Source organism: Lissotriton helveticus, chromosome 7 (genome assembly GCF_964261635.1).
Source record: "Lissotriton helveticus chromosome 7, aLisHel1.1, whole genome shotgun sequence".
NCBI lineage: Eukaryota > Metazoa > Chordata > Amphibia > Caudata > Salamandridae > Lissotriton > Lissotriton helveticus.
In genome coordinates, this window is record NC_136068.1 from 937,618,720 (window position 1) to 937,645,726 (window position 27,007).

General features: G+C 43.4%; 1 protein-coding gene across 1 annotated transcript in view; it reads left to right on the top strand.

The window, feature by feature from the left end:
- Nucleotides 1-12,056: 12,056 nt before the first annotated feature.
- Nucleotides 12,057-27,007, top strand: part of LOC144769423 (proteinase-activated receptor 3-like) — a 67,685-nt gene continuing 52,734 nt past the window's right edge. The window contains exon 1 of the mRNA XM_078653518.1: nt 12,057-12,289. Coding sequence (XP_078509644.1) covers nt 12,187-12,289 — 103 coding nt within the window. The 5' untranslated portion in view covers nt 12,057-12,186. The remainder of the gene's footprint in view (nt 12,290-27,007) is intronic.

Sequence of the window (27,007 nt, forward strand, 5' to 3'; positions counted from 1 at the left end):
TTTTCTTTATTGCTAAATAAAGGTTTAAAAAAAAAAAAGAATGCTACTACTCCTCCCGGGAGGCCAATCATTTCGGCGTGTGGGGGGTTTTTGGAAAACACAACTATCTATATAGACTCTTTTTTACAAGACATTGTGAGTGGTTTACCATCTTTTATTCAAGACTCTGGCGATTTCCTTAGGAAAATTAATGACATCGTTTGGGACAGTGACTGCTGGCTAATTATATTGGATGTTACATCGCTCTATACGAGCATCCATCACCAGGATGGTATTAGAGCAATCCAGTATTTTTGGGACTTTAGACCAGCTATCATGACACATCATAACAAAATGCTCATTGCCATGATTACCCATTGTTTGAACAATAATTTCTTTATGTTCAATAAGCAATATTTTCAACAGGTCAGAGGGGTTGCTATGGGGGCCTGTTTTTCTCCCAGGTATGCCTGTCTACATATGGGCTACTGGGAGAGACAGGTCCTCCATGGTGACTTCAAAGGCATTTGCTGTAATAACATTTTACAATGGTTCAGATATATCGATGATATATTTTTAATATGGTGTGGGTCATTTGAAGAGGCGGAAAGATTTGTTAAAAACATCAATGTTAACATGTTCAACCTTGAGTTTACTGCGAACATTAGCCAAACAACTGCCTATTTCCTTGATGTTGAGATTTCAATTGTGGATGATCAGATCCACACAAAATTATATAGGAAACCGACAGCAGGCAACACTTTGTTGCATGCTACCAGTCACCACCCACCCCATCTTATACGCAGCATCCCCTATGGGGAGATGCTGAGAATAAGACGCATTTGCAGCACAGATCATGAATTTGAATCTGCTCAGCGAGCTAGCCGTGAAAGATTCTTGGCAAGGGGCTACAAGGAAAAAGACATCGATATGGCAATTTGTAAAGCTAATGCACTATCTAGACAGGAGGTATTAACATATAAGAAAAATAAGATCTTGAGTTGTGAGGAGCCCCAACGACAGACCAGACTAAGCTGGTCGTTTAATAAACAACATAGTGCATTAAGAAAAATTGTCAACAAACATTGGAACCTCATCCGTAATGATCCATCTATCGGTGAGTGTATGCCACCTAAGCCCTTAATAACCTTCAGAAAAGCTCGGTCTTTGGGAGATGAGTTGGTTAAATCCAGCCCTGAAATTGTGGCCCCAAACAATTGGCTCAGCACGAGCAGAGGTTTTCGAAAAAGGGGCATCTTGCAAAGCCTGCAAGCATGGAATTAACAAAACTGAAGTGGTCACCCCCTTTTCTGATATTCCTTTTAAAATCAGTAAGCAACTCACGTGCAAAACAGAGTTTGCGATCTATGTGCTGGAGTGTCCCTGTGGCCTGCGATATATTGGGAGTACCAAGTTGCAGGTTCACAAGCGGATACTCCAGCACATCAGGGCCATCAACACCAGTGATGCATCATACCCTGTGGCGCGCCATTTTAAGGTTCATCATGATAACAACAGTGAACTGTTAAAATATTATGTCGTCAATGCCATTGGCCCTTTAAGGAGAGGTGGTGACAGGGAAGCACTTTTGCGACTCACTGAGACCAAATACATCCTGAAATTTGATAGCAAGACCCCAGGTGGTCTTAACGCCACAGAGGATTTTTATACCTGCCTCTAAATTTTCTCAAGATGATTGCGTTGCATCAGTCTCGACGTTTTGAAATATATATGACTCAGCCTGTTGACAGGCCGTCGGGTATGATGATCAGATTGGTTTCCCATATACAATGTTGTCACGTTAATGTATATATATGAAATCTCTTTTTTATCCTCATTGCCTGCTCTCGATCACTTAGTCACTTTATATTCTAAAAAACAATTAGTCATCACTTTGTACATGACTATTTTAAACAACACATTTCATTTGCACAGGCTACACTCTTTTCTTGCACTATAGGGGTCTGCATACAGGCCAATATTAGGTTTACAAGCCCACTTGGGCTATACGTATTGTCATAACTTTGTAGCCATGTTTATATCTTCACAATGCTGTTTTCCCCGCTGCTCCATTTGCACTCTAGGTTACTTTGCATGTTTTGCACATTTATGAAGACGTGTTGGTATTCTATATAAATACGAGCTTTCAATTATTTATTTGTGCGAAACCTATGCAATTTAATGATTGTATCCTTATGAACAATAATTCATCATGTCTACATTTTTAAAAAAAACAAATTGTTGTTTTGATGTAAATAGATGTGAGTATACTATTCTTATGTTTTTAACATTTCATGCAGTCGTGTTAAATTTGCAGCATTGAGAGAGTTAATTTGCATTCATGCAGATATTCTGTTCTCTCTCTATGGCTACTACTATGTGCCTGCTTTGACCAATTGTAACCCCTTTTCTTGCTTGCACTTGCACTTTAAATAGTCCCCCCTCCCATAATGGCATCATGTGACCAAGGCCTCTGTGAAGGCCGAAACGTTATGCTGGCAGGGCGAGCTTCCACTAATAAAATGTAATTCTGCTCACTGCATTTCCTGGGTCAGCTCCTCTTTCCTTGCCTTGAAGCGCTCCGGTGTACGTGGGAGTTCGAGGATTTGTGGATATATATATATATATATATATCCAAACCATAACAGAACCCAATTGGAGGAGAAGCTTCACGAAGGTAACTTTGGCATCCCTCTTTAATAAAAGTAACAGCCTGCCAGCAGGTTTGTTCATGCAACCTTCATACAAAAGATTAAAACGCCAGACGCGTTTCAGGAAATCGTGTTCCCTTCTTCAGTGGCGTGGAAGGCAAGTGTCAGCTGCGGGTGCTTATTGAAGAGCACTTAGTGTAACATCCCCTGCTTAAGTAGGCGTGGCCAAAGGCCTTCTGGGTGATGTAGTCCTCTTCACGTCGTACCACTGTACTAGGTGTTGGCGTGCAGGCGCGCCCACACGGTTGCATGAACAAACCTGCTGGCAGGCTGTTACTTTTATTAAAGAGGGATGCCAAAGTTACCTTCGTGAAGCTTCTCCTCCAATTGGGTTCTGTTATGGTTTGGATATATATATATATATATATATATATATATATAAACTCTTCCCTGATAGCCCGGTTACCTCGGCAAGAAAAGAGCACAGACCACCGTGGCTTCGTCAGCTGAACTTTATTTAGGTTCCATAGTCAGCGCAGCAACAGCCATTACGCGTTTCGTCCCTCACGGGGGACTTGATCACATGACCCTTTGATATATATATATATATATATCAATATGTAATGCAGAACAGAGTACATATTAAGAAGAGAATATAATTCAATAATAATAATAAACCCAATTTTTTAATTTATATTCTTAACGTACAGGGTCTTTTTGAGTGTCAATTTCACTTTCATATCATATATATTATAATCATGTCTTATATAGTGACATAAGAGCCAGATAATAAACAGTTACAGAATAATAATTCATTATGGACAACACTACAGTATGAGTTCAGTGATTATCATTCTACTGCCCAATTATGGCCTTTTGCTACCTTACCCGTTTTGCATATCCTGCGATTTTCTCTGATGGTAAGAATCCTGTCTATATTGGGTGATCTGGCATTGGGTTTAACAACATCTATAACCCACCAAGACATATCGTTTTCTGAATGTTTCAGATGTATATAGTGTTCAAACATAGGGGTATGTTCAACTTTACAGCGTTTCTCGACTGATGTTGTGTTATGCGCTTCTTGATCTGTTGTGTTGTTTTACCTATGTAGTACAGTCCACAGGGACATTCAAAACAATACACAATGTTGCAGGTATTACAATTGGTGAAGTGTTTAACCTCAAACAACTGGCCATTGATGTTAAATCTTTATGTCATTTTGGTTGTATTACATTCAACACACATGTTACATTTAAAGTGGCCAGTGACTGGTGGTAACTGTAATGTATTTTGTATTGCTGGTTTAGATGGTGGCTCATAGGCATGAACTAATCTGTCTTTCAGGTTAGAACTTCTTTTAAAAGCAAACAGGGTTTTTTCTTTAAACTCTGGAAATCCTTTCAAAAGACGACATTGCTTTCCAATTATTTTTTTGATCCTCCTTTTTCGAACAATTCCTTCGGAATCGAAGGAATTGTTAGAAAAAAATTGGATTACTTGCTTGAAGCGCTCATATTGAGCGAAAAAATGAAATCTCGAGGCTATCCCTCTAAACTTCACCAAAAATCTCTTAAACAAGCATGGTACAATGATAGAGAGGCTCTTCTCAAAATGAAGAAAAAACAACAGACTACATTCAAGTAGATAATGATCTCCCAAAGATAGACTTGTTTTGGCCAAGGAGAACGCCCATCTTCCTTGCTTCTGTACAATAACACCATGTCAGGAAGCAAGGAAGGTGGATACTCTTTCTTTTCCCAGATCAGGGTGTCTGGTGTATGCTTTTGCTCCCACCTGGTTAATCTATAGAGTGTTATAAACGATCAAGAAGGATCAAGCAAAAGCAGTGCTTAACTTGAGCCGTGCTTAACTTGAGCCGGTGGTTTCCGGAGCTTGGCACCGGCACTTAATTGTCAACACCAGTGCTTGCCACAGTCAGCCACAAGGGGGTGTTGTCTGGCCAATATAGAGATGACCACAGCCACAGTTAAGTATTAATTCAATTTACATCAGAAATTACTATTACCTGCCTCCCAAGTCATTTTTATAGCTTAGGGGGCCTGTAATAGTCCACATTGTCACGCTTATAGGAGTGTGATGGTTAGTAGTTGTGTTGTTACCATAATTTGCAGCACTGGCAGGGGCAATTTGTTGGTCAAGCTGCAGTAGCCTCCTGACGAGCGCCCTGGCACTTACTTTTTTTTACAAATTAAGCACTGAGCAAAGGTCTCTCCAACCTCTTTGCCCCTTTCTTCAAATTCCATGTCCTGTGAAGCATTAAAGGTGTTTTAGGTATCATTGGCATGACTCCATTTAGGGATCTGGCGCTTGATAGGGTAAATTTGGAAGCAACCGTTTTCTCCCCTGGGGTAGCCTCTTTAATACAACATTCCAGGGGTTCATCCACATTAAAATCATATTCTTCCACTGGATTCCTCAATAGTACCGACAGATCCCATGTGTGTTCTAGGTTTCTTAAAATATGTTTTTCCTGTATCTAGTGGTTTCTACACTCTGCTCCCAGTTGGAGGCGATAACAGTGTTCAGAAAACCGGAATGGCAACTAGAGCTCCTGTAGTAGCTAGGTTTTTGAAGCTGTTCCTGTTGAAAATGTCAGAGACTCACTGCCCAGGTTCCCTCTTGATATTTGCCACCACTCCTTCAGATTTTGTAAGAGAAACATTTTGAACATTCAGATTAAGTGAATCTCAGATTTCTATTTTATAATACCATTTGTTGGTAGCCATTTAATCCCCCGGTTGGGTTCAGAACTTTTCTGAAGATTCTTCCAAGATAAAGTATTTGTGTCCCCAGACCATAGTTTGTTCCTAAAGTCCCACCATCTTTCCACTGTTATGTTATGTGAATGTAACTAGATAAAGTGCACCAAATGCTACCCAAAGGTATATCTCGGCACTCAGCCAGCACATAACCAACACCCAGAGCCTTAAACAATCATGTTTTCAAAATGTTCTTGAATTTGGTGAAATCCACACAGCAACGAAGATGGAGGGGAAGTTGAGAGAGGAAGTTGATTCCAAGCAGGAGGGGCTGTGATGGAGAAGGCTCTGCCCCGTATCTAGAAGTATGAACACGGGGGGCAATCAGTAGCTGCTTATAACTAAATCTTAAAGTGTGTTTTCCTGGTAGAAGATAGCAGCCAAGGAAAAACCCTCCTCAGAAGTCTCATAGGTGCAAAACAAGAACCACACGTTGCAGCAATGTGATTCTGCATGGAAAGTTCCTGATCTAGTTTAACGTCCAGATTTGTTACGGCGTGACTTGGAATAGGATCTGCCCCCAGTTCCGAGAGCCACCAATCAGGGCTCCAGAGGAGCTGAGTTTTTCCAATCAGCAAGATTTAATTTTTTTCGATGTTCAGCTGGAGACAATTAGTGGTCATCCAAGCTGCAATTCCCCTCAGACAGTCGTGAAAACGATGTATTGTGTCATCAGTGTCCTGCCCCAGTGAATTTATCAGCTGGGCATAGTCGGTATATGAGATTATATCAAAGCCACAAGATTTAACAATCCTGGACATGGGGGCCACCTAGATGTTAAACAAAGTTGGTCTCAAAGTTAAGCCCAGGGGCACCCCTTTGTTGATGGAAATCGTGCTTTATTTAAATGAACTCAGCATGAACGTTTGGGTGCGGCTTTCTTAAAAGTCGGTGAGCCACTGAAAAGCCTTGTCCCCGACACCGATCGCATGCAGTCTGCTGGTCAATACTGTATGGGAAACGGTGTTGAAAGCTGCTGAAAGATCTAACAACACAAGCATGACAGGGGAATCAGCATTAAAGTACAACGGATAGTATCTATAACATCCACCAGAGTAGTCTCTGTCCTGTGGCGGCTTTGAATTCCAGTTTGGAGGGGTCTAGAAACTTATGGTCCTTCAAGAATGCCATAAGCCGTTTGTTCACACTGCTTTGAAACATATTCCTCAATAAAGGTAGAAGTGATTCAGGGTGGTAGTTGGACAAACTGTTCGGATTGGCATTCAATTTTTCAAGTACAGAGGAAACCAGAGTTGCATAGTTGTTGAGAGGCTTGGATGTCTGCAATGCAGGCTTGAGGCTAGGTGAACTTGTTGAGCACTTTATAAAGCTCTTTGGCGGAACTACTGTTGCAAGGATTCTGCTCATACGCAGAACTGTGCACAGAGACCCAGGACCTCAGTGAATTGTGATGTGCCAAAAAACTCACCTCAGTGCCTAGAAACCCTAACCAGCTAGCATCAGTGTCACATTAGCTCTTCGTCCTACAGGAAAGGAACCAATGATTAGACAAACTAGAACATGCGACTTCGGGTATACACAGGAATGGTGGGAAGTAAGAACACTCTTTCGTTGTACTCTCATACCAGTCCACAACAGGAGTAAAACAGAGACACAGTTAGGTTAAAATATTTATTTTAACGACGTGCTCTCAGATGCAGTATCTTTGCTAACATAAGCAGACATATGATTAGAAATAATATGATCAGCATTGTTACAACTCCATAAAACACAAAAGGAGAAATCATATTACAATGATGGTAAAAATAGGTCCTATAGCGCCTAATAATTCACCCCCCCTAGGTAGGAACTATGTTTTATAAAATATAGAAGGTCTCTTAGGCTTGTTTGGGGAACCCCATGCCTCTAAGATCAGCAGTAGTGTACCACATCAGGATCTGCAAACGCTCTCTGTCTGTCTGGAAAAATGGGCTTCTTCCAAGTGTGTGAAATCATGTCTACAGAGTGATATTAAAGGCACCAGAATCACGTTGGCTGCAGCTGCATTTGTGTTATGTCTAGACATGTGAGCCGATCATCTTCGAACAACAGCTACCTTGTTATGATGGCCTTGGAGCTTTAGAACTCAATGTGTAGACTAGAGTCTCAAATGCAAGTCTAGGGATGCTGAAAACAAGCCATTCTCAAGTGAAGCATTTCACGTAGCCTAACTTACAACAACAGTTATATGCAGTGTCGTGTGCAAAAGCGGCAAAAAGGTAAAAAGGCGTTTAAACTTCTAATAAGCCTATGCTAACTTAACAGTGTGCGCAACAAGGCCCAGCCCACACTACACCCTCCCTTGATCGGAAAACGAACAACAGCGGGGGCAATTTTGTAGAAAGCAGAGTTCAAGCTCGAATGAAACCGAACCAAGTTCAAAATTTCGCCACAGTGGATAATTGGGAGTACAATCCGAATTAGCAACCAAAACATTTTTTCTTAAAATCCAACAGGGATGTATAGTGTCAAAACACACCACCTTCTCGTTTCTGCCTGATATATTACTTTTCTTGGAGTTACTGATGTGAGCATGATACTGGGATAATGCTCATTTGTATGCAGCTCTATCAGCTAGGATTTTAGTGTGGCACCCACGTCTCTCCAGCCTTTTACAGCCGGCTTTCAAAATAATCAGTTCCATAGAGAACGATTGAGCATGCAGCCTGGGGGAGATGGGCCTTGATTGTTTGAGTGGAGCAGTTTTATCAAAGGTGGATTCAGAGTGTTAAGACAGCTAGATAACACTTAGTTAATATTTAAATTAGGAGTCATAACTCCCAGGCTGAATGCCATAGAAAACCCATTTGGTGAGATGGCATACCAAGCTCTATAGGCCGTAGCCCCAACAGCGGCAGACTGATGTGTAATGTCCACCCTATCAATCTTAAACTTGATCAGATAATGGTCCGCCCATGTGAGAGAGAGAATCATCACTCTTTAAAAGTTAGGAATTGGTAAAAATCATATCTAAGGTGTGGCTAGCCAAGTGTAGGGCCCATAATAATCTGGGGAAGGCCCAGCATCTCTAAGTCCTCAAAAAGGTGGGCAACTTCTGGGTTAGTGACATCTTACCACTGAAAATTAAAGTTACCCAGGAGTAGAAAATTGCTGGAGGACAGTATAAAAGGGGCAATGCATTGAGCCCAAAGATGGCTGATACTCTTGGCGCACCAAGTGGCCCATAGATAGGAGCACCCTTCCAATGGAGACCGTGCGACCACTCAAATCTGAAAATACAAATTTCAGCCCAATCTTCCAGGGAGGATGCAATGATTTAAAGCTTGACCGAGTTCTGATATGCAATGGCAACTCCCCCGCCTGGTCTGACTTCTTTGTCTAGTCTGATTAACTGGTAACTATCAGGTAGTGCAGGAGGAATGCAGGGGAGGGATTAGGTGTTTAACCAGATCTCTGTAAGGAAACAAAAATCTGGGGCAACAGAAGTTCCCAAATTTCATTTGCATGTTTCGGTAATGATCTAATGTTACAGTTAAGGCTAAGAAAAGGAATGGTGAGGCTGGGAAAAGTTTATCTACTGTTCTCAATAAGAGACACTAGAAGGCCTGCTGGGGAGGGCTCTGACAGAGAACCTGGCCCTTCACAACTCTTTGCCGGGGGGCAGGGGGAATAGCATTCTCCAATTCCTCAGCTACTAAAGAAGGAGACAAACAGCAAAATCTGCACACGAGGCAGAAAAATGGACCTTCCAAACATCAAAAAGGAGAGAGCCGCAGAGTAGGTTCAGACTTACCTAGATGAGCAACGTTGTTGGCAATATTGCAAAGGAATGCCACAGAGTAAGTAAGCCTCTTCTTAAATATAGAATAGTTTACTGGAGGGGCAGGGATCCTGGCTCCTGCCGACGTTTAGGTGCAGACAGGCACAGACGGGCTTGCCTTTGTTATGCCTTCAGTGTGCCAGTGGCGCTTCCGCTTTACTATGCAGCTGATATAGGTAAGCAGGGAAAAATGCCTGGACAGCTAACCTACAATGGCCATGCGAGGCAAAACAACCAGGAAGTGTGGCAGCATTTACTAAAAGTACTGGCCAGGCACTCTCAGTGCAAACAGCATGAGCTGCGGCGGACCAAAGAGCTATTCACAAGAAACCAATATGCGGTGCAGAATAAAGTAAGTTTCCACCCACAAACACTATCCCACTAGAATTTAAAATAAGGTGATTTAAAAATACAGGATGTGGGAAAGCTGTGTATGGTGGCACGTCAGCGCTATCATGCAGATGATGTTGGTGGGCCGAGGAGAATTCCTAGACCACTAACCTACAATGGCAATGGAAGGCAAAACAACCAGGAAGTGTGTCAGCAATGATTTAAAATATTGGGTAGGCCTTCGCCACACAAACAGCATGAGCTGCGGCGGCCCAAAGGGCTATGAGGCCAGAAACCAATAAGCGGTGAAAAATAAAGTAAGTACCCACCCATCAATACAATCCTACTAGAATTTTTAAAAAACAGTGTTTTAAAAATACTGGTATACGTTGAACCTGTGTATGGCTGTGGAGTGATTTGAAGCCTGATTCATCAAGCTAAATTGCACTTGCAAAGGGCAAGATTCTCAGAATCTTGCCTTTTGCCAGTGCAATTTTTGCATTTGGGATTCATCATCCCAAATGCAAAATTCGCTATTAAAGAATTCACACATTTGCGAAGAATTGCATTTAAGGAATCTCTAATTGAGATTCCTTAAATGCAATTCATGAATCATTTTAAAATTGCGAAATTGCAATTTTGGGCCGCTATTTACCGAGAGGTCAGACCTCGTGGTAAATAGCAAAAACGTAGAAAAATGCATTTAAATGCATTTTTCTAAGTTGCATGTTACACACACACATGTCCTTTGGACATGTGTGTGCGCAACACCAATGTAGATTACATTTCAGGGGTGCTACAGGGTGTCCTTTGGACACCCCTGCACCCTTGAAATCGCATCCTTATTTGCGATTAGCTAATTGCTAATCGCAAATAAGGAATAACTCCCCATTCATTCCTATGGGCCTATAGGCCCATAGGAATGCATGGGGAGTTATTCCTTATTTGCGATTAGCAATTTGCTAATCGCAAATAAGGAACATGTAGGAATCGCAATATTTTTTGCAATTCCTACATGAATCCCGTTTTGCAAGTCCTTAATAGCGATTCCTTATGAATCGCTATTAGGGGCTCGCAAAACAGGAGATTGATGAATCAGGCTGTAAGTCCTTCTGGTTCATGTACTCTCTCCAGAGAAAGAGTGGTTCCATACTCTGGATGTAGACAGGACACGAAAGATCTATTTAGTGAAAGCAGTGACATTTAGGAAGTTAGACTTTCAGTTTGTAACATGCGGAGTTTCACTGAAAGGTCTGCGACCATCAGTATAGCTCCTCGGGAGATGATTAATACAACACATTGTAATGGGATATGAAAAACCCAGCACTGGAGGAAGTTTAAATGGTTGACATTTGCAATGCAGCAGCACGCTCCCCCCTCCCCCACCCCCTTCCCCCGCACACACATTGAGACATTACAGACTTAATTTGTCCGGAAATGCATTTACTGCTGTTGGTTGGTTCTTATGTGGCAAGTTCAGAAGCATTATTCACATAAACAAATGTATGCCTAGCCTATCGATTGCCTATAGGTAGTATGTGAAAGCAGATCACTCTGCTTGGTTATCAGCTTCAGAAGTAAGGACTGGGACAAGGACGCCGAACAAGGAGGAAATGACCTGGTTACTACTAACCAGAAATCTTCGTTACCCACAAGTTCTGGTCCTCCTCGTAACAGTTCGAGTTTCCCATCCTTTAGTCTATCAGCTTTAAAGAAGTGCAATGGTTTGGGTTTACAAGAAGTTGATGGGTGTGTCCGTTTTATTAGAATCATGGGACAGTAAAGGGCAGCCATATTGGAGGGATGGGAAAATGTTTAATTTGTTTTTTGTGTGTGAATGTTCTGTCCACAGGAGCAGTCACTCCAAAGATAAGGACGCACATGACAGGCTAGAACTCAAAGTAATGATGGTAAGTAACTGTGTCATTTGTGTGGTATGGAATGGTGTTAAATAAATTTCAAAATGAAGCAGAACAAAAATCCCTCTTCTGCTACTGATATATGAGATATACAGCAGGAAATCTAACTGATCTGGAACACAGGGACCCAGGGGGCAGGTGCGAGTCCAGATCAACTCTAAAAAAATGTCAAAGTATTGAAAATCTCATTACAAAACAAACAAAAAATTGAAATCGTTGACATCGTTGTTCCCAATAGTCCCTGACCACTTCTACCCCTGTACACCCGACTAAGATACAATTAACTTGAAGAATAAACCTGGTGGGGTTACGGAGGTTTCCACAAGATTAACATCGGGCGCTGTGGGTTCAAGCTAAACCAACAGCTGTAACCCACGACTGCTCGAAATGCCATGCTATAAGCTTCGTCAGCGCCCGTTTAGCTGTATGTGGAACAAGCGCAGCTCATGTGACTCCGAGGTGGTTTCTCGCTGTCCCAAGTGCGAAACCAGAGTGTGCTGTCTGTGAGGAAGTGAAGACGCTGAATGTTTTCCGACCCAGGTTATAACTCTGCTGCGCGATGCTGCAGAGTCATGACGTGAAGGCCGTGACGTGGGCCTGGCGTGTCTTCCTGGCGGAGTCTATCGAGTGAGAGAAGAGGCTGGTGGTGTTTGCAGATGCGCTCTGTTCGTCTACAAGGTGCTTCCGGCCTGAGAGCCACCAGCTCCGGTTAGTCGCGACCTTGAGTAGTGAGGCAGGAAGAGATGGCATTCCAGGGACCACTCTCCAGTTTCACCACAGCACTCTACACCGCCGTCTACTGGCTGATCGTGCACGGTTGCTGCCAGGTGCACGGCTGTTCACCAGGTACGTACCTCCGGGGAGGCTACTTAACTCTTAAAAAACACCTCTGCCATAGGGAAATAGACAACAAGGGCAAACGTGACAGTAAATTTGTTCTGGCAAACTTGGATACAAAGGCTGCATATGAGGTTAAGGCATCTGCTACAGAGATTTTTGTGCCAGAAACTCGCAGGGAATAATAACGGTAAGTTACTTGAAACTGCAGTCCTTCTAGTATTGGACAGTGAGCTCTGTACTCTGACATCAAGAAGCTGCATGAAAACTGAGAGGTGTAGGTTTAGAACCATATTTCTTCTCAATCAGTTACTATAAGGCTTCGAAACTGTGTTTCTTTGGGCACTAATACAGCCTTATTAGGACAGACAACCCCAAGCCCTGTGTGACGTTTCAAATGCTGACTTTGTGTTTCTTCTTGCCACGCACTCTTAACATATAATGCCACTCATTACGGACGATATGCGACTCCTGCCCCTGGTAAACCTCATTTCCTGTACAATGATTCATACACATGTATGATTTATTGTCAATGTATAATGTATGTGTGTGATGTAAAGAGCTCTGACACCCTTCTTTGGGGGTAAGTAGTGCTATAAATACTGAGCATCAAATAAAAAAACAAATTAGTAAGTGCTATTTAAATTATTATCATTGTAATTAGTCTCATCTGACATTTTTATAGTGCATGCATGTCCCTTATACACTAGCAAAAGCTTGCCTCCAAATCGAAGATTCTCTTAAGTACTTGTGAAGTGCTAACAAGCTCTGTACCTTGGTTTCCTCCCACTGCATTAATATCTAGGTGATGACACCCAGATAGGCCCTTTAAATTCGACAATAAGAAAGCACCTTCACCCCTTGCACATTGATTCTCGGAAAGGAAAGCTGACAATATGCAGGAGCTGCTTAATCAGCATTAGTGCAAGCTTAACTTACATACAAAAAGCTGTTACAGCACAGGCAGTAACAGTAATTGTAATTGTATTTATGTATCGCTTACTATCCCTGATGAGGCGTCTAAACACTTTTTGGCGAGTAGCGTGCTACTCCGGAATGCAAAAAGGATTAGTGGTGGATTAGTATAGGGAAATATGCGTTAATGTGAGTGGTGAACATATGAGTCTGTTAGTTGGATTGAAAAGGATAATGAAGGGTTAGAAAAGGGAAGTGTCTGGAGCATGGGTACTCACAAACATTTTTGCAGGGGCCACAACTTTCGGTCTTTTGGTGTGACCGAGGGGAGGGATGTCTGTAAAGTGGGTGTAGAGGAATGAAGCATGTATAGCTACTGGCTGAACTCAATTGCACAATGTGAAACCAGAAAACCTCGGATGAATCCTGGCTTCTCCACTTGATCAAATTGTGTGACCCTGGGCAACTGTTTTATTTCAATTTCCCTCCTTCTGTCTTTATTATCACATATAAAAGGACCTCAAAATACATGACTTCAGTATGGGTGCTGTACAAAACTATCTCCTGTGCTTAAATGTATTCACTAATGGAATTGTTTTTCAGGGTGGGGCGGGGGGAGAGAGTATGAACGTTTCTAAATTCATGTCTAAAAACCATGCCTTAAAAAAAGACTTCTGAATGCACAATTATAATTGATTTATTAAGGTGAAAGGGTTCTACAGGTCAGTGAAAAACACTTTTTGAATTTTGAAAAGACTATCATATTTTTAAAGGTTTGCTGTCTCTAAAAATAATAGTGTTCTTAAAGTTAACAGCCTAATTACTTACTTTTGTTTACCTGCAATTAACCTTTAAATAAGTGCTTGTTGCATATTTAATTTTTTTTTGTTAGTGCGGAGTCGAGTAGGCAGTGGTCAGGAAATTTGCATGAGGCCCTCGGGCCATACTTTGAGTATCACTGTTCTAGATAGTGTTATTTGGGAGATCATAGTAGTAAGATGAGGTTTGGGATGAGTAAAAAGGTGAGATGGAAGAGGCAAGAGTGTCTAAAAAAGAAATAAGGAGAGCATAGCAGTAAAAAGAGGTTTGGGAGGGATACATGAGGGAAGAATTTAGAAAGGGTTGTTTGCGCCGACGCAGGGGAAAAGGACAGGAATGGGCCGTATCTCATAGATACAGCGCATTCCTCGCCTTTTTTGCCATAGGGCCGCACAACAGGAAGGCCTGCTGTGCGACTCTATGGCAAAAACACATAAATGAGGCCCTGAGGGGGATATTTACAAGAGAAGTGGCGGACTGTGTCATTTGCCTCCTTGTCTTAACGACACACTACACCACTTCTGAAACACAGGGCTGCACCATATTTACAAGAATATTGTGCACCCCTGCGTTTCCCCTTGAGCTGACGCTACACTTAGCAGTGTCCAACACAAACTAATGATGGACCGATTGCTGAATAAATCATACTTTCACCCCCAGTCAAGAGATCTGGGTTAAATCCAATCGTTCTTTTGCTCACCATGCCACCCCAGTTTAGATCCAGCCATATGCAAATCAGTCTTGACCCTGTGCCTCATGGGAACAGACCAGACAGAACTGCCAAGCCAGGTCCTCCCTGGACCAGAAACAAGCATCCTGGGACCAGTTTCTGGGTATTAACCTTCATCAGCCAGGCTAGCTTGATTCTACTTGAATCAACTTAGCAGTGTAGCGCCAACGCAGGCACCCTTGCATCATAGTGTAAGGGTGTCTGTGTGCAGTGGAAGATTGTTTATGTGCAGGAAGGTCTCTCTTCCTGCACATAAACAATCTTGAAATGCCGTTTTGTCACTTCTATGTGTGCTGCCTAATGCAGCACAATTGGAAGTTAAAAAATGTACTTTTTTTAAAGATTGTTTATGTGCAGAATGGGTCACCTTCCTGAACATAAACAATCCAAGGCATTTTGCTTTTTCAATGTGTGCTGCCCTAGGCAGCACACGTGGAAAAAGCAAAAATGAGGAGAAATTAAGTATTTCTCCTCGTTACGTCAAGTTAAGACCAGGTTTTCCCTGGTCTAAATTTTGGCGCTGCCTTCTATTTACGCTGCCCTTGTAAATAGGGAGCAGTGTCAAAATCAATGGGTGTTGCAGTGGAATGCCACTGCAACACCCACTGCCCACCCCTTTCACGCTAACCATAGCGTGAAAGGGGGCCTTATTTATAAGGCAGCGTTAAGCCACATTGTGTGGCTTAATGCTGCCTCGTAAATAAGGCGAAGCCCCTATCGCTTCGGGCACGTCGCATAAAAAGTGACGTTCCCATGGCGATAGGGGCTTGTAAATATGCCCCTTAGTTTCCTCTGTCAGCTTTTGCTTGTGGGCTAACCACTCTCACGCCTAGGTGTGTGGCATACAGTCCCCCTCCCCATTCCCGCGAGCCGTAATAGGCAAATCTTTATTTAGGTGATTTCTGAAATCTCTAATAAAGGCCTAGTCATCAATTACTCAAGGACACCCCAGAAAGTATCTAGAATCGAAAATTTCCATCTCTGGAGAATGGAAATGTCAACATCCGAGAAGAAAGAACAGAAGGGGAACTAATAATAGGCGAAGCTGTTGCACAGATCGCACGTGTGCGGTGGCGTGGCGAAATACTGGGAAAAAATCAACAAACACACTTTTGCTTCATAAGATCCAAATCCTGTGCGCACGTTGCAGAGTAAATAGATTCTGATGTCAAAACTCAAACATTTATGACAATGTTCATGTGAACAAAAAACAGAAACGTCAAAGTCCAAATTTGCGTGAAGGTAAGATTTATAATTCAATCTTGATCAGTACATTAGGTAAGAACCAGCCGACACGTGTTTCGTCACACCGTGTATCTGATGTGATTCTTCAGGGTTGAATATGTCTTGTAAAGGAAGAAAGATCGCAGTGACGGTGATAATTCCAACCCGGCTGCGATGGGTAGAGATGCGGGTAAAGGGTGTGGATACCGGTTCCCTTACCTTCACGCAAATTTGGACTTTGACGTTTCTGTTTTTTGTTCACATGAACATTGTCATAAATGTTTGAGTTCTGACATCACAACCTATTCACTCTGTAACGTGTGCACATGATTTGGATCTTATTTGTTTGGTGTAGGCTTGCCCAACACTTATGCAGGGGTTGTTTTGCTTCTGGGTTTGTTGCCCCTGACCTGTTTGCACCATATAATTTTGATCCAGAGAATCTCACTCAGAATCACACACGCTTGGGCGCCAGATCTTCCTGTCCATTAGCCCAAACCCATCTTCTTTTCTCATACACTTTTGCTTCATATGTACGCTTTACACCAAGGCGGGAGCAAACAAGTTTTGCTAGCAGCCAATGTGTTCTCCTGTTCCAAATCACTTCTGTTACAAGTAAGGATTTTTCTAGACTTAGGAAGCTTTTTGTTGAGTTGGGTGCCCAGGCCAGCATTTCACACAGCGAATGACTGTACGCGGAAATGGGTTCTTCTTTTCGCAGGTGTAGGATGGAAGAGTGAGTGGTACCAAAGCACGAATGTGAGATAAATCAGGGCGTAGGGCAGTGCTGCAAGGAATCTTGCTGCGCTGCCCTACATCAAAACAAAAGGGCAGGAATTCGCTGTACTCATGTGATATGGCTCATTCCTGTCCTTTTCCGCAGTGCCGGCTCACAATGTACTGTCATGCACCAACGCAAGCGCTATGATGCAAGGATGTCTGCGTTGTAGGGGTGATTGATTTTGTGCAGGAAGGGATTCCTTCCTGCACAAAATCAATCAATTTAGCCGATTTCCTCTTTTATTGTGTGCTGCAGAATGCAGCACACATAGAAAAAGAAAAAATGAAGAGAAATGAAAACATTTGCGCCTCCCTAATGCCACCCCTGGGGTGGCATTAGATTCAGATTCATTCCCAGGTTTACAATATCCTGTCAATCTGGGAATGTGTCAGATTCCATGGGTGTTGGGTGGGAACACCCACAGCAACACCCTTGGAACACCCCTGTAACGCAGTGCTCTGTGTGAAAGGGGCACATTTTTACAAGGCGATGAAAAGCCACGTAAAGTGGCTTTACGTGGCCTCGTAAATTTACCCGAGCACATTGCACCCCCGGAACGTCAAATAAGTGACGTTCCGATGCCGCAAGGGGACTCATAAATGAGTTCCTCAGTCTTTACCAATGACAGCTGGACTATCTAGAGGCAAGATAGCAAAAGGCAGAAAAGGGATTTGAATAGAAGGAAGTATCATGACAATGTGGGCCCCAATGCACTCTGACCTCCTATGAAATGATTTACTAGCGATGCCCTATGAATTGACTCACCACGCTCATTTACCAGCTTAATAATTTTTAAAATAGTTAGCAAAGTATGTCTTTGAAATTGCTCTTGCCTGTCCTACCAGTGATCAATTTCTACAGAATGTATTGATGCACAGTGTAGAAGTGCATGGAAACAGCTAGTGAGTAAGAACTGGAACAGGCCTACATCACCTGTCATCATCAGCAAGTCTTGTCCAATGTTTGCAATGAATTATCAATGACTGAGGAGGATCTACTATTGCGTTTGAAATTTCGGCCAGTCCAAGTAATGTTATGTAAGGAATGCTGGAAGTACCACATGAAAACCACCAAGGCATGTTAGACACCAAGACCGTACTGTGAAGAATAGGTAGGTTCCTGCATACAGGAGAAATCCCGGTCGTTTAGCTCAGAGGCCAAACTCCTCTCTCATCTAGAACACATTAAATTACCAATTCTCACGAACATCCACCGGGAGTTTCTCATGTGCCCCATCGCAAAAGGATGAAATCTGATTAGCTTTGTCTGGTATGAAAACAAAAAGCGCCCCGGGGCTGATGGCCTCACAGTCGATTTTTATAAAAGTTTTTTAGATCTCCTGCTCCCTTATCTCTCAGAGCTTTTTGATGATATGTGCATGTAGGGCACGATGCCGCCAACGATGCGGGAAGCGATTATTGTGGCTATACAAAAACCTGGCAAACCATTAGACGAATGTAGCTCCTATCACCCGCTCTTCCTGCTCAACGTAGATACCAAACTGTTTGCTCAGATACTCTCTAATCAGCTAGCACCGCTGATGCCTGTATTGGTAGACCCAGAGCAGGCAGGGTTTATTCCGGACAGGAACCTCACGTATAACCTGGCAATGGTGTTTGGCACATTCCAACATACCAACCCAAATACTAAATTGGTTGCGGTCATCCTTGATATGGACAAGGCCTTCGACTCCATTGAATGGCCATTCATGCGACAAGTTCTTACTCTGATGGGACTGGGCACGGTATTTCTCCAACTGATTGGGGTACTTTATAAGTCTCCCTTGGTGCGAATCAAAGTAGGCGACTTAGTGATGGATTCCATCATGGTATCCAGAGGCACAAGGCAGGGCTTCCCTCTTTCCCCTATTTTATACGCCTTGGTGGCGGAGCCGCTGGCTTGTGCACTGCGAGAGTATCATAGCCACAAGGGTGTCTGCTTTCCAAAATATAACATCGTAGTTTCTACATATGCGGATGACACACTGTTATATGTCCGTGAGCCGTAAAGCAAGCATTCCTCTGTACTCAGAGAGGTGGTGCATTTTGGTGCACTGTCGGGTCTGCACGTCAACTGGCCTAAATCCCTGATGTTTCCGATCACCCCAGCCACGCTACCCTTCGAGCCAGATTACCCGCTGAAATGGACCACGGATGCTATACGATATCTCGGAGTCCGATTGCACACGTACTCGGATTTTGTGTTCAGAGAAAATTACAGCACCGGGGTCAGAAAGCTGTAGGATGATGTGGAAACCTGGATTCAATTACCGCTGTCTTTATTTGGTAGAGTTTCTATCATGAAGATGGTGGTTCTGCCGAGATTTTTGTTCCTTTTCATGAATATTCCTTTTATTTTACCCTCTTCCTTCTTCTGGAGAGTTAATACTCTATTGATCAAACTGGCTTGGGCGGGTAAACAGGCGAGGGTGAATTGGCGGATACTTACTTTGTCGTATCATTTGGGGGGGTTAGGCCCGCCAGATTTAAATATGTATTATAGAGCTGTGCAGGGTGCCCAAGCTTTTTATTGGATGCATGGCACGTCTGATATACTTTTTCTACTTATGGAGGGTCTTTTTGCAGCTCCCCTGTCCCTGCCGGCCACGCTATTCGAGCCCGCTGACCGTAGGACGGGGATTCTTGACTCGCTAAATACCACTCAGCATGCATGGCATAACATTTTGCAGATGCAGGCGGGGGCGCTGCTTTATTCCCCGAACATGCCCAGAGACTGGACCCGTTGGCTGGCCCCATGCAGGGACAGAGGGGTCATTCGGGCATTACAATCTCTGAACATAATGACAACTGGTGACTTGTTCCAAGACGGTGTGGTTAAGACCTGGGAAGAAGTAGAGACCCCTTCGATAGCTAGTACTATGCTGCAACTGTTTCAATTTCAGAGCACTGGGTGGTATTTTAGGAGAAGAGCTACAGGAACCCCCTGAGGTGCCAGAGTTGACCTACATAATCAGAGCTAAGTCGCCCCACAAAATGGTCACTAATATATACAAATTGGGAATGTCCCACCGGGCACATCATTATACTAAGGCCAGACTAGCCTGGCAACGTGACCTGCAACGGGAAATTGACGATGCCATGTGGATTTATTGTTGCACCAGCACACGGCGTATCTCCTTGCACGGTAGACACAGGCTGAATCACTTCAAGTATGTTAACAGGGTGTACTACACGTCAGAACGATTGCACAGGTATGGATTACATGAGTCTTCGGCCTGTAATAGATGTAGAACACAACCGGCGGATTTCCTGCATCTGCCCTGGCAGTGTCTGGGAGTGTATGCATATTGGGAAGCTATATTTCATGAGTTGGGGAACATAGTGGACACAGAGCTAGCCCCGGACCCGGCTCTTGTTCTTCTGGGGTTTACTAAACAACTACCCAAGTCAGTGCGCAGGCTAGTGGATATGGGTCTCCTTATGGCCGAGAGGCGGGTTGCAATGTGCTGGTCAAAAGACCCCTTGCTCACAGTCACACAGTGGTCACATGACATGCTATATTGCAGCACACCAACTGAGAACTTAAGTGCATTGCTTCCTCCCAGGAGCAGGCCTAAGAATTTTTGGGGTCTTTACACGGCCTATTTACTTGCCCAAAACACGGACACCACAAACACCAATACCACGGTTCCAGGCGACGCTACCCATACTGACACTGATTGACCAGCGCCAGGTTTTGCACTCCTGCATGGGCCCTCTTGAGTGTATATTCGTAACTCGCTTAGTTGTCACTCCCCTACTTTTGAGGTTCCGGGAGGGTGGGAGGACCGGGTCGGAGTTTGAGTGGCTCTATTTATACAGTACCCCTCAGTGTAGTTATTTCGAAGCATCAACACAGCACTATAAGCAATTTGACAGCAGGGTACGGAAGTAGGCTAAAAGGTATTGTTTATGGAGCTTTCGTCAAGTTTGTTTTTTTCTTCTTTTTTTTGTGTGCACATTTTTCATTCTTTTATTCTTTATCAATGTACGCTGCCTGCCCCTTGGGAAATTGGCTTATTAGATGTGTTTACATATTCCAGATGTCATGCTGCCGGCCCCAGGGTTGTAGGGGAATGGCTGTGTATAATTGTGTAATATGCAATAAAGGATAAAAAATAAAAAACTTTTGTCGCATCTGCAGGTACTTTGGTCTTAAACTGATGCAAATGTGGATTATTTTGACCCAAATCCTAGAACTCTTTTAAAATTCATTATTTTAAACTGTGTAAGTTGGATTTTTGTTGTTTTAGTCTTGTGTAGTTTAGATAATGATACTTTATTTCTCTAAAGCGGTGTGGAGTTCATTTGTGGTGTTTTTATAGTGTTACTGTGGGTGTTGGTACAAATACCTTACACATTGCCTTTGATAAGCCTGTCTGCTCGTGCCAAGCTACCATGGGGGTGAGCAGGCGTTATCTAAAGAGTGTATCCCCCTTACCCTGACTAGCAGCAAGGGTCCCTATTTGGATATTGGTACCTACCTCTGCCAACTAGAGACCCCCAGATCTAACAATCCATCAATAACTCTCAGACGCTTAGCTTCTTCATAATTAAATTACTTGAATTTACAATGTCTGATGAGCGTTTTCCAGTCTCTCCAGAAATTCATCAGTGGTTTCACCAGCTTTCTGGTGTTCCTGGTTGAAGATGTAACTTTCATGATCAACATTTTGCGTTGGATTACACTTAAGATTCAAAACTTCTTTAGTCTGAGGATAGGTGACGTCTACATTGGTTAGCAGCAATCTCTAATGACTTCTTTTACACCATCACCAGCAATATTTTTAAGATACTTGATAATCTTTTTGTTATCAGTCTCTTCAAGTGCATCAATGAAATCATCAAATGTCTCTTTCCAAACAGTCCATCTATCACCAATATTTTGCTCTTTGGCAGTATCGAATGTGGTGGTGGTTTGGGAAAGTGGCAGTGTTGTAGACCAGTGTGGAACTTACTGACACTGCATGTGGATCTCTGTGGCTTGGATTATGTGTCTCAGCGAGCCCTTGCAACATGCTGGCCTTGGGATCATCTTTAATGATAGCAAGAAATGTGATTTCCTTCTCTGCCCTTTAAAACATTACATTCCAAAGATATTTGGAGGCTGTGGTGATGGTTGTGCTCCTGTCAAACACAACACCTGTTCTTGACCTGGGTTGCGGCACCTGGCGCTGAGGGTGTACCGGCTCACTTTACTCAGGTTCTGGTGAGTAAATAATTGTTTTACCCTTCAGTGTATCTTTGAGTGCTCTTTGTCTTCACCACTTTCTAACTGTAATATTATCTTGCACTTTATGATTATCAATAGTTGCTCTTTGAAAATCTGGTTGTATCTGGCTCTAGTGTTCATGCTCTGGATTATATGTGACTCTGTATTGCGAAAGAGCGCAGTAGCTTTACGTATGGTCTGACAAGCAGGTCCTTGGTCATCGATACAATGATTTCTTTGCAATGGGTTAGTAACTGTTAACTTCTTTACGGTGGCTGGAGTTGCGTTAAGCATTAGTTCCTTACTTAAACTGCAACACACATGGCATGCATGAACAGTTTGCTTGGACCACGGCAAACTCTCTGGGAGCGCACTTTAGATCCTCAGGTTACTTATCCCCTAACTCGTCACCAGTTGTAGCGTCGTCCCCAGCCTGGGTACCCCCAAAGGAGAATGCCACACACAGAGATTAGCAATTAATACACGTCTGTATCCTTCTGGATGTAACTGCAAACTCAACATTCTAAACCAGCTTTCAGTGTGGCCCACCTTAACACTTAACGTTACAGTTCTATGGAGTCCATCTAGAGCCACAAGGGTTCCATTATTTCTAATTCGCAAGACACTACAAGCAACAAGCAGTAATAACAATCTAAACACAAAAAAAGTATGTCTGAATCATCTGAAGTTGGCATACAATTGTGGTGTTATGGCTGTATACATTTAAATAGCATATTTAACATTCTCATATTGAACACATTGATTTAGATCCTCGTCCCTAGAACATTCTGGCACTCTCCTTCTCAACTCAACTTTAAAAAAATCTATAGGTGGGATTGACAGTCCACCATTCTGCTATAGACAACTTGCCCACTGCATTCTCCAAATTATTTGTCCATAGATTTGACAAAGTATCTTTAAGAATCACATCTTTCCAAATAATACATTTAGAGTTCCTGACAGAGTTGCTTGCATTTTAAACAGGCATTTGATATACCGTGTATTCTTCTATCCAGTCGATGTCTGGACTCCAAATAAACATATGCATTTGTAACTAAAGTGCAACCCCATGCTGCATTACCCCTTGTTCGATGATTAAGAAGCCACGGGGATTCCCCGTTAAATGGAAACGTTTAGAATTATCGGAAGGTCGTTGCAGCAAAATGAGTCAGATTTTTCAAAGTGTAACCACGATTCTTCAGTTTCCTCACTTCCTCAGGAAAAAACAATTTAACGAAATCAGATTACACAGTAAGTGTTTATATTGTGTGATCGTCTCATTTCACCACTTAATTAATTTGGTCTCAGTTAAATTATCAATAAATAGCGATTAGAAATTCTAATTCGAAATGCCAACAACGGTTGTTATGGAAGATAGAATCCAAAGGGGGAATAACAAATCCGAGATCAAAAAATTGGGATCCACTCTCTAACCCCCAAGTCATAGCATTGGCACGGTGGATAGGTTTTGACGTTTTCAAATCTGTAAGTGGTGGAAACACTGTTAACGTTACCTATAGGTGCAGTGTGTAAACAAGAAAAGGTCAGGTCTGCCCAATTACAAAGATTTCATGCGGCCTGGGGTCCTTATGCACATAAGCACCCATGTAATAAAGTGCACATAAAACTAAAACACTTTTATATTCACGGTGCCTTAACTCACAATATTTATTTAATCTGGGAGATAAGGGAAGTCCCATTGGGGTATGTTGGAATGGGATGGTCCCTCGCTTTGTTTTGCAAGCATGCAGCCCTGCCCTGGATTAACCAACTACAAGTATCCACTGCATTTGTATTAAAGCCCAGAGCTCAATGGACTTCCACATGCAGCCCTGAGTCCTCCTGTGGCAAATGTGCTGAAAACTTAGAACTGGGCTCTGTGGGCCAGAGGGGTGCACCAAGCGCGCCTTCCTTTTGAGAGGGGGCTGCTGTCTATGCACCGGTTCATAAATGATTAGCAATGATGGTAGCATACCCTTTTTCAGTTTGTAGCACCAGACAGCCCTTTTTCCTGTCCATGGTAGCCAGCGAGTGTTTGGGACTGTGCAAGCAGTATCAGGTGATTGGTATTATACATGTTGATACCACGAAAGTGTCTGGTTATGAGAGCAATGGAATCCATTTTGGATTTCACCTGGTAAATCATGCCACCAGATATTAAGGTGTGGGAGTATAGAGGCGGCGCTCTCAACAGAAATGTAGTAGTGACTTTTCAGCATTAGATTCCCTGATTATTCCTTCCTGAGCACTCCCAATAGGATAAATGGAGGGTTTGGGGAGTTAACGACAGCAGTTCCCTTTTTAAGAACAAGGTCAACAATTCGGTCAGACGCTGTCTATTGTCTTCCCCAGATATGCTGCTCAGAAAAGGCTGATGACTGTCAGGTCCAAGGACCTCATGAGTCACTGGGGTATATTTACAAGGGTAATGCCCTGCTCCATATTTACAAATCGGCGCTAAGTGTCTTTGCGTGGCTCAATGCCGCATTGAAAATATCGTACCTGTTCGCACCGTTTTTTGCATCAAAGGGGTGTGCAATGGGTGTTGCTGTGGAAGTTCAAACACAACACCCATTGCTTTTTGACACTGCCCTAGATTTACAAGGATCTGTAAATCTGAGGCATTGCCAAAAACATTAACGCCATTGAAAAGCAGACATTAGAATGGTGAAACAAGGAGAATTACTTTTATTTCTCCTTGTGTTTTGCTTTTTCCAAGTGTTCCGCATTCTGCAGCACATATAGAAAGGGCAAATCGCTTTTAATGATTGTTTATGTGCAGGGAGGTTTCCCTTCTTTATGTGCAGGAAGGTGTCCCTTCGTGCACATAAACAATCATTCCTGCAAAGCAGGCACCTTTGCAGCAAAGCAGCTTCTTTAGCGCCGGTGCAAGGGAAAACACTGAGGTATGCTGTATTGTTGTGAATATGGCGCATACCTGAGTTTTTGAAATGACACAGCATTGTGCTGATAAATTGCTTGCAGCACTGCACTGCGTCATTTCTTTGTAAATATGCCCTATTGTTCTCTTGTTTTAGTTGCTCTCCCTGGAAACACTCCTCACCCCTCCATTCTGTGGGCCAACAACTAAAGACAAAGACTGAATCTGCTCCGGAGTGGAGAATACATGAACTAAGCGTGCCCCTTCAAACTAGTTCGAGAACCATGACTATTGAATCCACATTCCTTGTCTGGAAAATGATTTTATGAGAGAGTTTCAAACTTCTTGAAATGGTTCCAGGATTTTCCACTGACCAAAGAGGTGACAGAGTATCAGGGAAAACTTTGAAACCCATGGCTTGTCTCTGATCACTAATCTCCCAGAGGAGACATCACTTACATTTCTGCAACTACTTCCTGGAGGAGTTCTGTGGATCTGCCTTGGAAAGGAGTCTACCTTGCCTTATAACAATGGGGAGGGGAGGGCATCCTTAGAGGAGGACGTCTGGCCAGAGGAGAAGCCTAGCTGCAGCGAAATGGATCAGGTAATTCACAGAAGAGTGCCCTGGAAAAGAGTTGATGCAGGAGCCAATCCAAGTGTCGGACTGGGTCTCCCTGCAATCCGTTGTTTGAGCATGCTGTGTGGACAACACGTGATGAGGAGGGACATCGTAGGAGCTAAACAATGTGCTGGAGTGATTCTTCTAGAATCCCTCCCCCATTTAAGTTGGAACACTGTGCTGAGGATCCCAAAAATGGCTGTTACCCATGGTCATCCCTGACCAGGAGGAACATCACACAAGCCAACAGAGTGCTGGAGTAGGTTTCCCTATCTTTTACTTCACGATGAAGATGAGAGGTGTGATTGCCTCACATGGTCCTCCTCATGTTGTGCTTCAGAGAACTGTGACAGGTGCTAGTACCAACCATGACCTTGCTTACAGACTCACCAGTGACTGTGGTCAGCTCTCTACGCAGTCTCGGTAGGGAATTGCAGATGCCCATGCTGAATGCCTGTGGTATCTGCAACTCCACCAGTTGCACTGACAGAGAACGTACAGTCAACTGCATAAAGCACATCCAGTGAGGAACTTGCACCAGTGACTGTGAGAAAGTGCTCTCTTTCTTGCATGGTATACCCCTACTTTTTGCCGAATTGCTGATGTTCTTTGACTGAGTGTGCCCTGGGTTCCTGCTAATTGGGTACCCAGGGCCTATACTCCTTCCCTAAAACTGCTTTGAAGTCTAAACCCAATTGGCATCTCTGGCCAATAGTCTTCCCCTGGTAAATGGCACCACAGGTACCCAGGGCACTGTGACCAGAGAAGGCCTCTAAGGTCTGCAGCACTTTTTGTGCCACCCTTAGAGGCCCTGTACCCTGACACTCACACACTGCCTTTGCAGGCTGCGTGTCTTGGTGCAGAACAAAGTGAAGAGTCGACATGGCACACATCCCTGTGTGCCATGCCCACAAACCACTACCGTGGTATACATAAGTCACCCCTCTAGCTGGGTGCCCTATGCCAGTGGTGAGGGTACAGGTGCATGAGCCCTGTACCACTACAGTGCCCAAGTCCATTCCTGAGCACTGTAAGTGCAGTGCTGCCATTAAGAGTATATGGTGCTGGGAGTTTGTCATTACAAATGCCACAACACCATAATGGCTAACCTGAAGACTGGGACGTTTGGTATCAAACGTCTCAGTACATTAAACCCACACTGATGCCAGTGTGGGAATTAATGTAAAATGCACCACAGAGGGCATCTTAGAGATGGCCCCTGAAACTCGATCAACTTCTAGTGACCTGACTGAGTGGCTGCTTAGGCTGCCACAACCAGACATGTTTCTGGACCCCTGGGTCGAGAGCTTGCTGCTCTCGGGGGCCTGAAACAATGCACATCCTGGGACGAGGTGCCAAGCCTCCTCCCCCAGGTTGGGCAGGGTCCATGAAGGAGAAGTTTCAAAGGCATGCCACCCTTGTGAGCCTCTCCAGACCATTTGCTGCTTTCAGCAACTGGTCCCCTACTGGTTCTACTCCCCCTTTGGGCAGGAGAACCAGTTGGAAAAACAAGTGAGGAAGAGAGGTGTGCCCACCTCTGCCAACTC